The 15,476-nt window shown below is 42.8% G+C and overlaps 1 protein-coding gene across 1 annotated transcript in view; it reads right to left on the bottom strand.

Moving 5' to 3' along the window:
- Window positions 1–15,476, bottom strand: part of UNC5B (unc-5 netrin receptor B) — a 261,952-nt gene that overhangs the window by 23,576 nt on the left and 222,900 nt on the right. Inside the window, exons 8-10 of the mRNA XM_070944943.1 lie at window positions 11,304–11,336; window positions 3,916–4,110; window positions 1,602–1,991 (exon numbers count right to left, since the gene is read on the bottom strand). Of these exons, the coding sequence (XP_070801044.1) occupies window positions 1,602–1,991; window positions 3,916–4,110; window positions 11,304–11,336 (618 nt within the window). The remainder of the gene's footprint in view (window positions 1–1,601; window positions 1,992–3,915; window positions 4,111–11,303; window positions 11,337–15,476) is intronic.

The raw sequence follows: 15,476 nt of genomic DNA, 5'->3' as shown, positions 1-15,476 counted from the left end.
GAGTTCTCATAAGAGACACAAATGACCAGGCTCAAATTATCTTACTTCAGATACATTGTGCAAAAACCTGGTACTCTAAAGAAGGCTCTAACACCGAGAAAGATGGAAGGAAAGAGGATGACCAGCAACAAAGTGGCTGGACTCGGTTACACTGGCAATGGGTACACCTTTGGAAGTCTTGTTGAGGATTGGCATTGACTTAACGTAATGAACAGTTTTTCCCCGAATGCCATCACTCTGCTAAACAAATAATTCCCTCAACACTGTCAAACTATTTACTAAGTCTGCACTACTATTTAATCTTCTCATCGTTCCCATCACCCATCTCCTTCCACTTATGACTGTATGACTGTAACTTTGTTGCTTGTATCCTTATGATTTATACTGATGTTGTTCCTAATTGCTTATTTGTACCCTATGACTATCATTAAGTGTTGTACCTTATGATTCTTGATGAACATATCTTTTCTTTTATGTAGACTGAGAGCATATGCACCAAGACAAATTCCTTGTGTGTCCAATCACACTTGGCCAATAAAAAATTCTATTCTATTCTATTCTATTCTATTCTATTCTATTCTATTCTATTCTATTCTATTCTATTCTATTCTATTCTATTCTATTCTATTCTATTCTATTCTATTCTATTCTATTCTATTGGCGGGTACAGTGGCCTAGCGGTTAAGACATTGGGCTGTTGACCAGACGGTTGGCAGTTCAAGACCCAAGTACTGCATGATGTGGTGAGCTCCTGTTCTTGCCCCAGCTTCTGCCAACGTAGCAGCTTGAAAGTATGCAATGCGAGTAGATAAATAGGGACCACTTTGATGGGAAGTAACAGTGTTCTGTGTGCCTTGGCATATAGTCATGCCAGCCATGTGACCACAGAAGCATCTTTGGACAACTTTGGCTCCCTCAGCTAGGAAACAAAGATGACCACTGTCCCTTAGAGTCACACATGACTGGGCAGAGGAAACCTTATAATTGACTTAATGTCGCATAATCAATCAATTCATGGTTCTGAAATCGCCTGTTCTGCTATTCTCTCGGACTGTGGCTTCATCACTGGGCTGAGTGTTCATCTTGTAAAAAGTGTACCGTGTTTTCCCCAAAATAAGACCCTGTCTTATTTTTTAGGCACCAGGACTTTTTTTGGGGGGGGGGAGATGTTGTCCACTGACTTACCTTACCTGCGCATGTCATTCCTGGCCTCCTTTTCACTGTCAGAGGCCTTCAAGAATGTCTTCGGCTGGCAAGGCCAGCAAGGCTTTCCTGAAGGCCTCTGTAGCTAATAACAGAGCTCCAGATCAATCCGGAGCTCTGTTATCGGCTACAGAGGCCTTCAGGAAAGCCTTGCCGGCTGCAGAAGAAATAGGCCGAGGTGTGCGAGGACTGGCTGCAATTGTCCGAAGGTAAGTTGTAGGGAAGCTCCCCCTCATCTCCACCCTAGCTTAATTTTTTCCTGTGTACCCTGGAGAGGGCGGGGTCTTAATTAGGGCTTATTTTTGGGGTAGGGCTTATATTGGGCACATATGTAAAAATCAAGCTAGGGCTTACTTTTGGAGTAGGTTGTATTTTCGGGGAAACACGGTATTCCTTACCTGTTCCAGGGATGATGAGCCTTCCTCCCAGGCAGCCGAATGTCCCTGTGGCACTATTCCCAGGATCTCGAGGCAGAGTCAGAAGCTGCTGGGAGCCCATGCTTTTGTTTCTTAGGTTCATGAAATGGTTATCCCTGTGGCTGTCTCCGGGAAAGGTGCCTGGGGGCATGACTCCTAACAGGTCTGCCCCTTCATGCATCCCAGTGGAGGAGGATGCTGTGGAGGAATTATACACTTTGATCTTGAGATTAGGGAGTGGATCAAGCAATGGAGAGTTGGTCATGGGGATCTTGTCAGAGGAATCTTGCAAGGCATACATAGGACCACGATATACACCGGCATTGGCAGTTAGATCAGGCTGCACTGAAGGGTGGAGCAACTGGGGGGTATCTGAAAATGAAGGCAGGGAAATATTTAATAGCCTGTAAGCATTTTCAATAAAGGGAAATGTAATATAATAAGAAAGCACACATTAAATTAACCGCAACTATTTTCATCTTGGTAACAAGTTGAAAAAAAAAAAGCCTAAATAGTAAATCAAAACTGAACCTTGATTACCACTGCTATGGACATTAATAAATGTGTTGCCATAAAACAGCGAAGAGTAGAAAGGGCAATGTTTTTACCTGCAACTTTTGCGTTGATCAGTTAAACAAGCTACTAAATATTCAGCTGTATATCTGTTAACTTTATGCATTTCACAGAATTTATGCCAACAGCATACTGAAGCATATGTTTCATAAAATACTAAAACACCTAATTCGTATCGTATAATATCTCTCAGACACAGAAAACGTAGCAGCGTTCCTTAGAATCTTTAAATGCAAACATATTGATCATGTCCGAAATTTTTGGGGACTTGATTCCTTTTCACCAGATGGAATCTGAATCTGATGCAATCAACAGGTCTGCAGTTATTTACTGTATGCTGGCCTTTTTCTAATCTGGTGCCTTCCAGATATATTAGGTTACATTTTCCTTTATCATGTTAGCTACGATCAATGGTGGGATTCAAATAATTTAACAACCGGTTCTCTGCCCTAATGACCGGCTGGGTGGTGTGGCCATGGTGGGCATGGCCAGGGGGTATGACAGCCAGCACACGGCAGGGACCCCCCTGGGAGCAAAAAGAGGCTGTGGGGTGGGGGGCTGCCTGCTGCGTCCCCCACGCCCCGTTTTGGGCCTAGTAGGCCTCCCTGCAGTCTCCTGGGAGCAAAAATAGGCTGTGGGAGTGTTAACAACTGATTCGCCCGAACCGGCCCGAACCGGCTGAATCCGACCACTGGCTATGATGAAAGGGACTTCAGTCTAACATACTTGGGACATCAGGTTGAAAAGAGTTATTTCATTTCATATTTACAGCGCCACGAGGTTGTTTTTTTTCCCTGTAGCAATACCATAAATTTCTCCTAGGAAAAACCGAAACATAGAAAAAAAGAGGCATTTTATCTATTAAAATGTATCCAAGGAAGATGGCATTACAGCAATGTAATGTGAACAGGTCTGCCAATGAGACTATGTTTAGTACAAATGGGTAGAGAAAGTTGTCTCATAATCATATGAAACCATGGACATTTTTACTTAACAGGATCCTCCCCCGCCCCCTCCCCTATTTTATTTAACCTCTTTTGTTAATACTCTTACTGTTTTAATGGAAACTGTATTGTGTAAAGAAATCAAGCACGTTCACCCCAGGTTGAAAAAAAGAAGAACAGCGGCCATCAGTTTAGGGGTGGGTTCTAATTTTTTTTACTACCGGTTCTGTGGGTGTGGCTTATTTTGTGGGCGTGGCTTGATGGTCATGTGACAATTATTTAGGATTTAGCAGAGGTACTGGGCTACCAGGCTTTTAACTGCTTGCAGAGCTGTACCAGTCTACCCATTTATTTTTGCAGGCACTGGTCTACTCATGTATTTTTGCAGGCACCGGTCTACTCATTTGTTTTCTTTTACCACTGATCAGCTGTAGGGCGGCCCTTTGAAGCCCTGCGGCAAGAGTTTAAACAGTTTTTTTCCCTCTAGCCATCAGCTGGGACTCAGGAGGCAGCAATAGATTGGGGGTTGGGCCAAATAAAAGGTAAGAATAACGCGGGGGGTGGGTGGGGGGGCACGGGGGGACAGAACCGGTTCGGTGACCTCATATCGTCACCGCTACCGGCTCGGGAGAATTGGGCCGAACCGGGAGGAACCCACCACTGCATCAGTTCAAATCTCAGATTTGACCTCTGTCTGTCTGGCTAAGAAGGTTCACCAATACACAGAAGGTACAAAAACACATGAGGAAAACTTCAAAGCTGAACAAGCTGAACCTTACCATTTCTGGAAGTTTTGAAATTAACTGGGTGGAAGCCTCCCGTTAATGCAGCAGAGGAGTCAGTTATGTCCGTGTCGAAATCCCGACAGTTTCGCCTGTAAACAACCAGCCCAACAGCCATCAAGATAACAATGAAGACGAAAATGGCCACCACTATGCCAGCGTACAAAGCCACATCGCCTGATGCCTCCAGTACTGGGGAGAGAGAAAGAGAGAGATTAGTTAGAGTTGTCACTTTCTCTTTGCTCAGTTTCTAATTTAAAAACTTTCAATTAAACTGTGACTATATAAACATAAGGATCAATGTCCCCAAAGGTGCTTTTTCCAAAAGTCCAAGAAACCAAGAAAGTCCAGTTGCCTTTTAGAAAAACCACCTTCGGGACGATTGTGACCTGGATGACTGAGAATCTCCATAGACGTAAGGATCAAAGCCAAAAGATTCAAAATCAGTTACCGTATTTTTCGGAGTATAAGACGCACCTTTTTCCCTCCTAAAAGGGGGTGAAAATTTGGGTGCGTCTTATACACCGAATGTAGCCCCGCCCACCCACTGGCCCTTTGGCCTCTGCCTCCCAGCAATTTACCTCCTTGCAGCAAACAGCAAGAATAAACAGCCCATTTCAGTTTCAGCACAGCCTGATTAGCACAAGTTGATTATTGTATGAACAGGCTGAAGAACAGCTTTTATCCATGGGCTGTCAAGACTCCTGAATGCAACATAACATCAGAAGTATGTAGTATGATAGACTTGCAGGGCTGGCGCAACATGTTCATATTGGTGCAATATATTATAATGTAATGTGACGCAGATCTATGTATAGAGGATTGTGTGTTGTTAGTATGTTTTATTGGGTTAGGGATTTTCTCTCTTTCACTGTGAGTTATTGATATGTATTTATGTTAGGGGTGGTGCACGAAAGGGAGGCTCAGCCAATCTCATTGTACACATGTTGTGCATTGACAATAAAGGTTGAATTGAATTGAATTAATTGAAGGTACATGACATTTCCATTTTTGGCTTTTTAAAAATATTTCTTGATCTTTTATTTTTATATGCATTTGGGATGGGAGGGCATTATTTTATACGTTGACATTATTAGCTACCTAGTGTCTTCAAGAATAGGAAGCACCCAAGCAAGCAAACAAAGAGATAAAAGTAGTAAGAGCCCTCAGCAAGCAAACTCCTGCCTTGAACTTCAGAAAGGACACAAGTGCATGGAAAAAAAATAATAATCACCAGTGATCTAAGAAAGCAAATACACAGAGGTGATCAGAGAATTGTGCACTTGGATGGAGCCATTGAATGCAGCCACCTCCTCAGAGAAATGTAGTAAGAGGACTTTCAGTAGAAGGATTGGCTTGCTTTGTACATCATGCTAAATCATGGTTTGGGTGTGGTTTATTGGTTGCAGCGTGACATAAAACATGGTCGCAAATCTCAAGAGTTGCTCTGCATGCTACGTATACCAATCCCAAACAAACAACAAATAAACACGAAGCATGAATTTGAGCAGTGTTTTTTCAAACTTGGCAACTTTTCAGATGTGTGAACTTCAACTCCCAGGATTTTCCCAACCAGCCTGCTGGCTGGGGAATTCTGAGAGTTGAAGTCCACGCATCTGAAAAGTTGCCAAGTTTGAAAAAACACTGAATTAGAGCAATTCCTTCTGCAGGTTTCTCCTTGATTAGAGAAGAAAGCAGCGTTGAGTCCTGAGCAGCTGAGCTGGCAATTATATTTCCTGCATATGTGTTTCTTCCTCCCCACTACTCCCGGTGGCTCCTGACTTCCACCTTTATAACTTCCTTGCTTGCATAAGTGGTATTTATGTCATAAACTATAGGCCTTAAACTCAGTCTCTATGAGGTTCTTCAGATAAACCTACCAATCAGAACCAGACAAAAAAAGAGACTACAGCACTTAAATGCCAGTGGAATCCTCAGGCTACATAATTTTTTTTCTTCTAGCTGTGATCAGGTTTTGTTGTGGTCCGCCAGCAGCCTGTGGAGCTGGCAGCAGAGTCGGACAGTGAGGAGGGGAAGGCAGCGGAGCTGGCAGCAGAGTGGGACAGTGGGGAAGGCTCAGACGAGGGCTCTGTGTCGAAGGCAGAGATGGGGCCAGGGCCATCTGGGAGTTATGTTCTGACTCCGGAGCCCCCAGAGTCTGAGGTCAGCGAGGCAGAGGAACAGGGGGAGCCTTTTCCCAGTGCGTGCATGCAAAGAAGGCAAGAGCAGTTAAGACAAAAGGGGCGACTTGGGAGTAAGGCTTAGAGATGATTGGCCTCTCCCATAAGACATAAAGGAGGAGCAAAGGCAAGTGAGCCTTTGCAGGAAGCAATTTTGTTCGTGCTGGTCAGTTTAAATTCTGAAGCTCCATTTTGACTCTGTGCTCCGTGTGGCCTTGCAAAGCTAATTGCCAATTAGGTCAAGGGAGATAAAGGTAAGTGCTTATCAGCCTTATCCCGAAGGACTGTGGCAGACTTCTGTCGGACTCTTTACAAACTATTGGTGACTCATCACAGGCTGTGAATGAACAGAATTCACAGCCGTTGAAATAAAAAGAGGGTTTTTGGGACTAATTGTGTACTTTTTACTGTCTCAGGAAGCCTAGGTCAGAACAGGTTTTGGCCATTTTTAAAATATTACAAAGAGGCCTCATCTCACTTTTATTTAAGCCAATGAATTATTCCAGGCACAGCAAAGGGACTAACCTTCACATGACCTACCTTGATTTCCCTTCCCTCCCTCCCCCTCCCTTTTCTTTTAAATTCGTTCCCGCTTTTTCTGGATTTGTTTTCGCCACAAGTGTCCTGGAGTCTCCTTCTCTTGTGAGGCAGAATATATGGAGCAGAACTAAGGAGATTTTTATGCTGCAATTATATCTGGGCTGTATTTATCATGGTGTGTGGTCCTCTGGGAGATTCTTCATCAAGGGACAGCGGGAATATTGAAGTGAAATGAAGGAGAAGTAACTGGTAATTTAAAATACACGTTTTCTATAGAGGGGATTTCATAAAGATGGTAAAAGGTACACAGAGGAACATTCCTGTCTGGTTTCCATCATTAGCTGTTACTAAAGTAATTCCTCGGTCCACCAATCTCACTGCAAGGTGAAATACAGATCAGGTAGCATAGAGGTTGTATATATTTATGACTAATGCTGGTAGGGACATGTAATCATCTTCCTGCAGTTCCTCCATAGAATATTTACTCTAATGTTATTATGATATATATATATATATATATATATACTCAACCAAATGGCAGCATGTAGTCAACCTTGGCTGATTTTGCAAAGCTAACCAGGGCCAAACCCATTTAATGTCTACATAACATTGTTGTTACACAACAGTGTTGTGGCCCACCAGCGGCCAGCGGATCTGGCAGCAGATTCGGAGAGTGAGGAGGTTGGGGAGGAACATGGGCCAGTCCTGGAGTCTGGGGAAGACTCTGATGAGGGCTCTACGTCGGAGGCAGAGAGAGAGCCAGAGCCATATGCCAGTTATCAGCTGCCTTCGGAGTCAGACATCAGTGAGGCAGACTAACAGCTGGAGCCTGTTCCCAGTGTGCGCATGTACAGAGTTGCCAGATGATGGTAACAGCTAAAGAACAAGGGTCAACTTGGGAGTAAGGCCACAGGTGGACGATGAATGGCCCCTCCCACAGGGAATAAAAGAGGAGCAAAAGGAGAGTGGAGTTTGCAGGAGACAATTCGTTTATTACTGCATTCTTGCCAAGTATTGCGGTGTCTGAAAGATATCGGCCTGGCCACTCTCCAAGCCTGATAAAGGTCGGTAATTGTGAACTATTTTGAAAGACTGTGGGAGAGGAAACACTTTGCTGGAGAGCCTTGGTAGTACAGTGGTCTAAAGCACCCTGTTATTAAGAACAGCTGCCTGCAATTACTGCAGGTTCGAATCTCGCCAAGGCTCAAGGTTGACTCAGCCTTCCATCCTTTCTAAGGTAGGTAAATTGAGGACCCAGTTATGGGGGCAATAAGCTGATTTTGTATAAATATACAAAAGAATGAAGGCTATTGCTTAGCGCATTGTAAGCCGCCCTGAGTCTCCGGAGAAGGGCGGCATATAAATCAAATTAAAAAAAAAAAATTCACTGTAAATTAAATAAAAGGGGTTTATCAGGATGAGGATTCGGCTTCGTGCTGCTGGGTGAGAACAAGCAGGAAATCCCCTGGCTGTAGGAGAGAGTGGCCAGTAAAGACAAATAAATCAAACAGCCCAGAAAGTGGCAATGGGAAAGGTCTTCTTGAAACCCTGTTTTAACACTACCTGGGTGTGGTCACGAAGACTTTATCCTGAATGACAGATGAATATAGCATCATGATGTATGGATCTACATCGAAGGATGCCAATCTTAAATCTGATGAAAGAAAGAAAAATGTGGGAATGGAAGGATGAATATGATAGTGATCAGTGGGGTGAAACTGTTAATATCCAGATGTTGCTAAGTACAACTTGCCCTCTTTCCAATAACGATGAAGGAGTTCTAGTTTAGCAACATCTGTGGCCATATGTTCCCTGCCCGTGAGCTAAGGAATGGCTCTCCAGGCTTCACAGAAATAAAGTATTTTTGGAGAGGGAATAAAGACAGGCAAGGGACGAAGAGCGTAAAAGTTTTCAGAGATGGTCCCAAATCTATCCAATATCTGGGAAACCTAGCAGGATACTTTAACAGTGTTAATCTTAAAGGTAAAGGTAAAGGTTCCCCTCGCACATATGTGATAGTCGTTCCCGACTCTAGGGGGCTGTGCTCATCTGTTTCAAAGCCAAAGAGCCAGCGCTGTCCGAAGACGTCTCCGTGGTCATGTGGCCGGCATGTCTAAATGCCAAAAGCGCACGGAACGCTGTTATCTTCCCACCAAAGGTGGTCCCTATTTTTTCTACTTGCATTTTTTACGTGCTTTCGAACTGCTAGGTTGGCAGAAGCCGGGACAAATAACGGGAGCTCATCCATTACGTGGCACTAGGGATTCGAACTGCTGAACTGCCGACCTTTCGATCGACAAGCTCAGCATCTTAGCCACTGAGCCACCACGTCCCCTTTAATTAATCTTTACTAACCCTTCATTTGATTTTTGACGGGCTTTAGAGGAAGCGGGGGGGGGGGAGCCCTAAATTAATAATGATGAAAATTATTCTGTGCCGGATCCCCCTCAAGCAGAACCGATTACATCTTTTATGGGGCACGTTCAATTGAGAGCACATGCTTTGGTCTTTTATAGCCTCCGAGAGCAGCCACTGTGGAAAATTCCCCTCAGGGGTTGGTTGGCAAAGGGAAGGGCTGACAGGAACACTCTGATTCCCACAAAACAAAAACGAGGGCTGGCGGATGCCGTATAAGCTATCAACAAGTTACTGGTGGCCGAGAGAAAATCAGGGAAAGGAAAGAGAGAGAGAGAAAAAAAGACCCAAGTTAAGAGAGGAAAAACTTCTTACAGTGAGAAAGCCCACAGCGTGGTTGGATTCTCTACTGGGATTTTGTTGAACTCAACCTTGTTGAAGATTTAAGTGAAATATAGTTCTGGAGGATAGGCACAGAATTGAATGTGTTTCTAATACAGGGTAGTCCTCAACTTACGACCCACTGTTGAGCCCAAAATTTCCACCGCTGATTTCCACTTCATCCTTGATGAAGTATCTTCAGCTGACTGCTGAAACATTTGTTAAGCGAGTTTTGCCCCGTTTTGCGACCTTTCTCGCCACAGTTGTTAAGTGAATCAGTACTGTTGTTAAGTTAGCAACACGGTTGGTAAGTGAATCCCATTGACTTTGCTTGTCAGAAGGTCGCAAAAGGGGATCACATGGCCTCCGGACACTGCAACCGTTATAAGTGTGAGACAGTTGCCAAGTGTCTGAATTTTGATCATGTGACCATGGGAATGCTACAGCAGTCGTAAATGTGAATAACGGTCCTAAGTAACTTTTTGCTGTGCCGTTCTACCTTTGAACGGTCACTAAATGAACTGTCGTAAGTCCAGGACTACCTGTAGTTCTGGAGGATATACATAGAACTGAATAATGTTCCTATTATTCGTTTTTCTAGCTAGAAATGATGCATCAGTGTTTAGTATGGTATTTTTTGGAAAAAAATTTAAAATTGGACCATAAGAAAGGTTGAGCGCCAAAGAATTGAGGCCTTTGAACTCTGGTGCTGGAGAAAACTCCTGCGAGTCCCTTGGACTGCAAGGCGATCAAACCGGTCAGTCCTAGAGGAGATCAACGTTGACTGCTCTTTAGGAGGTCAGGTCCTGAAGATGAAACACAAATACTTTGGCCACCTAATGAGAAGGAAGAACTCACTGGAGAAGAGCCTAATGCTGGGAACGATTGAGGACAAAAGAAGAACAGGACGACAGAGAACGAGGTGGCTGGATGGAGTCACTGAAGCAGTTGGTGTGAGCTTAAATGGACTCCGGGGGATGGTAGAGGACAGGGTCACAATGGGTCGGACACAATATCGCAACTAACAACAACCACAATGGTATTTTGGAAAAGGAATTCAGAGCCTTGTGTGTGAGCTGGCAGTCCAACAGAGAGGAAGGTGTGGCAGAGAGACTTCTTCAACCTTCCAGTCATGTTTTTGCAAGAAAAAGAAGAAAACTAGTTTAGAACCACTTAGGATTCAGGTCTTATCCTACTCCATGTTTTGCCCAATGCAGGAGTTTCCAAGAAATGGCACAGAACTAGAAGAAAAAAACTCCAGTTGCTAGATTGTCTCCTCCACCATGGAAGGCCTTTCTCTAATCCCAGAGAGAGATGTCCAGCTAATCCTGTTATAATTATAAATAGTGCAAAATATAATTAAGACTAATTACTTTCTTTCAATCATACCAGCACTTTTGCAATCATGGCCCCAGTAATAGATCCTACTCCTTTTACTTGAAGCAGTTAATTGGAGCATTATTATCACCTTTTTAATAAATGAAGGAACTAAAGATTTGAATTATTAAAGTGAGTATTTTGGGAAATCTTGAAGGCAAGAGACTTATGTGTTTCTCTTTTTTTCTGGGGCCTGGCTTTTAATAATTGAATTTTAATACTGAGGTGAAAACTATTGTATCTCAGCTACCAAATTTAAAGTAAAATTCCTTTGACTCTTAAAAATAAATCCAGTTCGCTCTTTGCAAAATCCATTGGGCCTCCGGATAGACTTATTTTATTTTTCCATCTCCAAAGTGTCCTTCAACTCTATTTGTCCCTGTTGATTCTCTCTAGCTATGAAGAACTATTCCTTCAATGGAGCTTCTTCAGGAGTGCCTTGACATCAGGGAAATAGAAACCCTTATTTAAAACAATAACAACCCACCCAATATTATCCAATCACTTGAATGCAGAACAATGAAAAGAAATGACTATGAAATGGAGACTTACGGTGAGTTTTGGGTTCGCTTACAAATCTTTTATCTGTTAGAGGAAAAAAGTTAAAGAAAAAAAAAAAAGAAAAGTTGAAAAATGAGGATGACATGACAGTGATGATGGTAATAAACAGAAATCAAAAGGCTGATTATCCCCCACCCTTTCCAGCAAACCTAAAGGAAAAAAGGAATGATGGAAAATTTAAACACAACGGAACATAAAAGCTACATGCAGAAGAAAATCATGAACTAAAAGAAAATTGGCATTTTATACAATCTTTACTTTTTAATCATCTGCTGACCCACAACTCTAGTAGAACATTTTGTTTAATGTTTTAAGTTCTAACATCCTTATGGCCTGGGATGTAGTGTTAATGGACACACAATAACCCCTTCTTAGCAGCCCCTGCATTATGAGCAGCTACACAGCTCACTCAGTTGCCATTTCCACAGGGGGCATGTTACACTGCATTTCTATTTAAATTGCGGTCATTTTTACTACCTGTGCATCAGGAGATATGAATCAGCATATATACACTTTAAATACTTGTCCACCTTAGGATGTAAATAACAAGACACAGCAAATCTAAGCATTCAATCAGATGAGCAGCAGTTCCATGTCATTTGCCTCTGGGAATTTTTTTTTTTAATTTGATTTATATTTATAATTATATTTATAATTATTTATAATTATTCAGGGAAGCAATGTTTTCTGATGGGTTAGAGTCCCTGTTTTCTGTTCTACTTCAGAGTTGTCTCCTCTTGTCCAAAAGCTCATAATATTGCTTGTTAAGGAGATATGCATCTTCTAATAACTCATCTGTGCAGAAGTACAAACTGTCTCACCTCTCACTTATCCTGTCTCCCCACTTTCCTGATCAAAGGTGTTTATGCAATTACACCTGTACATCAATTCATTCCACCCATTTGGTTAGATTCCTGTGTACACGGTTTTGTTTCTAGACGCTCAATCTGGAGATTCCCTTTCACAGAAACGAACACACATCAAAACTGCCCACACATTACTGAATTGGAACAGAACTGCTTAAGTGCAATTGTGTAAATCCAGATTTACTGGAATAGGGTGGCAGAAGAGAAATGTGAATAAAACATCTATATAATAACACCAATTCGATTGGGAAGGAACAAAAATTATCACACACAGGAATTTATTGAAGCCTTGTATTCTATCAAAAAAGCGATTAACAAGCATATTGATCTAGATCAGGGGTGTCAAATATGCAATGTGGTCAGATCCGGCCGCGAGGCTGTCCTGGAAGGTATGGCTTCGGCCCAGTCTACCCACTGCAAAGAGGAAACATGCCAGCAGTTTGGGGAGTGGCGTCAAGGTGGCCATGCCTAGCCAGTTGGCCATGCCCACCCAGTCAGACATGCCCACCTGGCCCCCCGAGATCAACACAGCCCTCATGCGGCCTTCAATGAAATTGAGTTTGACACCCCTGATCTAGATTCAGCATATGAATATGTAAGAAACTAGACCATTCAAACGACCAATCAACAAGAGAACCAATCAGCTGCTCAGAATTTAAATATAGTTCCAAACGAACAACCAATCACATAACCAACTGACCAACTGGCACACACAAGACATTTATAAGCGAAGGGGAATTCGACAAGAGAATACTGCTGATGATGTAACCTAGTCTGGTAACGAAATGTTCAGAAATGAAATTGAAACGAGCTTGGATAGCAAACCATGGTCAAAAACATCTGTATGTATATTCCAGGAGACCAAAAAAGATGGCATGATTGACACAAAAGAGTGAGAAATCCCTTAAAGCATATACCAGAATCAAGGGGCCATATACCGAATTGAAGTTATAGAACAATTCTGATCTAGCTGCACCATAAGAATCAGGATGTTAGGAGAACAGAAGGAAAACCGACGGAATCGTCAGTTTTAATTTTCTGCTTTCCTGCTTCATCGTAAGAAAAAGTATTGCTGATATTCTTTTTAACTGACTGTCCTGTTAAAATAGAGAATCTATATTCTCTATCTCAACAACATGCAAATATGAGTCTATGATTAAAATATATCCTATGTTTTTAGAGCTCCATGTAAACTTATTGCCAAATTGTCTTTACAAGGATTTGTAAAGTACAAGTAAAGGTAAAGGTAAAGATTCCCCTCGCACATATGTACTAGACATTCCCAACTCTAGGGGGCAGTGCTCATCTCCATTTCAAAGCCGAAGAGCCAGCATTGTCCAAAGATGTCTCTGAGGTCATGTGGCTGGCATGACTAAATGCCAAAGGCGCACGGAACACTGTTATCTTCCCACCAAAGGTGGTCCCTATTTTTCTACTTGCATTTTTTACCTGCTTTCGAACTGCTAGGTTGGCAGAAGCTGGGACAAGTAACGGGAGCTCACCCCGTTACACGGCACTAGGGATTCGAACCGCTGGACTGAGCTTGTCGATCGACAAGCTCAGCATCTTAGGCACTGAGCCACCGCGTCCCTTAAAATACAAGTACTGTGACATAACAACTTGAAGGACCTTTTACCATCCTGAATTTTTCTAGTTTGTCTGCCTGTCTGTCATCTATCCATATCTATCTACCTACCTACCTACCTACCTACCTACCTACCTACCTGATGGCTTAGAAGCCAGTCATATGCATGCTTATTCAAAATTGTATCTCACGGATACAATTTTGGACACCGGGTGGCAGCCATCAAAATGTAAAACTATTAAACAACCCTCAGATCAGTTGGAGTGTCATTTATCTGATCTGCACATTACATTAGAAATTCCTTTGTGATGTATAACACTCCGTGTGCCCTTCTTAACCCGTCACATCCATCTTGAGAGAGAGAGACACTCCAAATACATCCTTTGGAGAGAAACAATGAAGAATCTTATGGCATTTTAATGACTACAGCATTTATCAAGGCATATTTTTTCTGCACTAGAAGATTCTTCCTTGTCAGCTGTATGGGAGAGGTACAGCATGAATTTTGTAGTGCTAATTCAGATTTTATTTGGTTCTCTGTTTGGTTGCTATATAGGACAGAGTAAGTACAGCTGTGGGGCCAATAAAAAAAAAATCAAGTTGATGGACATGAGCATCTGATTGACGCTCCAAAGCATGGGTGTCAAACTCGCTGCGTCACATTGCCATCACGTGCAGAGGTGGTATTCGGCCGGTTCGTACCGGTTCAGGTGACCGGCCACCCGCCCGGATGTAATGCCGTCCTATTTAGCCACGTTTTCAAGTCCGGGCGCATGCACGGAAGGCGCCGCACGAGCAAAGCGCATGTGTGGAAGGCTGGCGCATATGCAGATGCTGTGTACATGCACGGCGAATCAGCGGTAAGAATATTGGAAACCCACCGCTGGTCATGTGACGTATCGCGACGATTTTTCCCTTTGCAGAGCTGGGATGGGCGCGGCCTACACATGATGCAATCGGCTCGCGGGCTGCCAGTTTGACACCTATGCTCCAAAGGGTCAATTCAACAGCTTTATTTAAAATTTCAGAGGCAGGCTTCAAGGGATGGTATGAAAACAAAAACAGATAGGAAAACAATTTGTTGTCACAACAGACGTCCTTGTGACAACAGCAGGTGGCAGCACCGACACACCGGGAAAACAATACATCCAAGTCTTGAAAGTTTGCTCATAAAAAAACAACAACAACCAAACAAACCCGAGACATTAAGGAAGCAAAGTTTGCTCTTTTGCTTCATCAGGTAATTTATTCGTATTTCTCAAATGGGAGCAATAAATATATCGGCTCTTCTGTTCTTCCCGATTTTATTTAGAACAGATGGATTAGGACCACACAAAAGCTATAGGCTTTTTTTATAGACTAGCGCTCACTTCACCCACTGCTTTCTTTGTGACGGACCAGCTACTGGCTTGGCTTACCATGAGATTATGGAACATCTGTAAATGTGCCAGGCCAGAGAGAGGCTTCTCAACCAACAGCATCCTTTTTGAGATAAACCTGTAGCCCTAAAGGACTATTATACTGATGGAGGTATTTGCTGCAGCTGCCTGACAACATTCCTTGTGCTATCGAAGTGTAAGATGGGGAAGCAGTAACATTAATTACTGGGATGTACAGATAATCCTTGATTTACAACAATTCGTTTAGTGACCGTTCAAAGTTACAGCGGCACTGAAATAAGTGACTTATGACTGTTTTTCACACTTACAACCA

Source organism: Pituophis catenifer, unplaced genomic scaffold (genome assembly GCF_029215685.1).
Source record: "Pituophis catenifer annectens isolate HBS135680 unplaced genomic scaffold, rPitCat1.0.hap2 SCAF_6, whole genome shotgun sequence".
Taxonomy (NCBI): domain Eukaryota; kingdom Metazoa; phylum Chordata; class Lepidosauria; order Squamata; family Colubridae; genus Pituophis; species Pituophis catenifer.
Note: the sequence above shows the minus strand (reverse complement) of the source record. Positions and strands in the feature narration are given on the sequence as shown.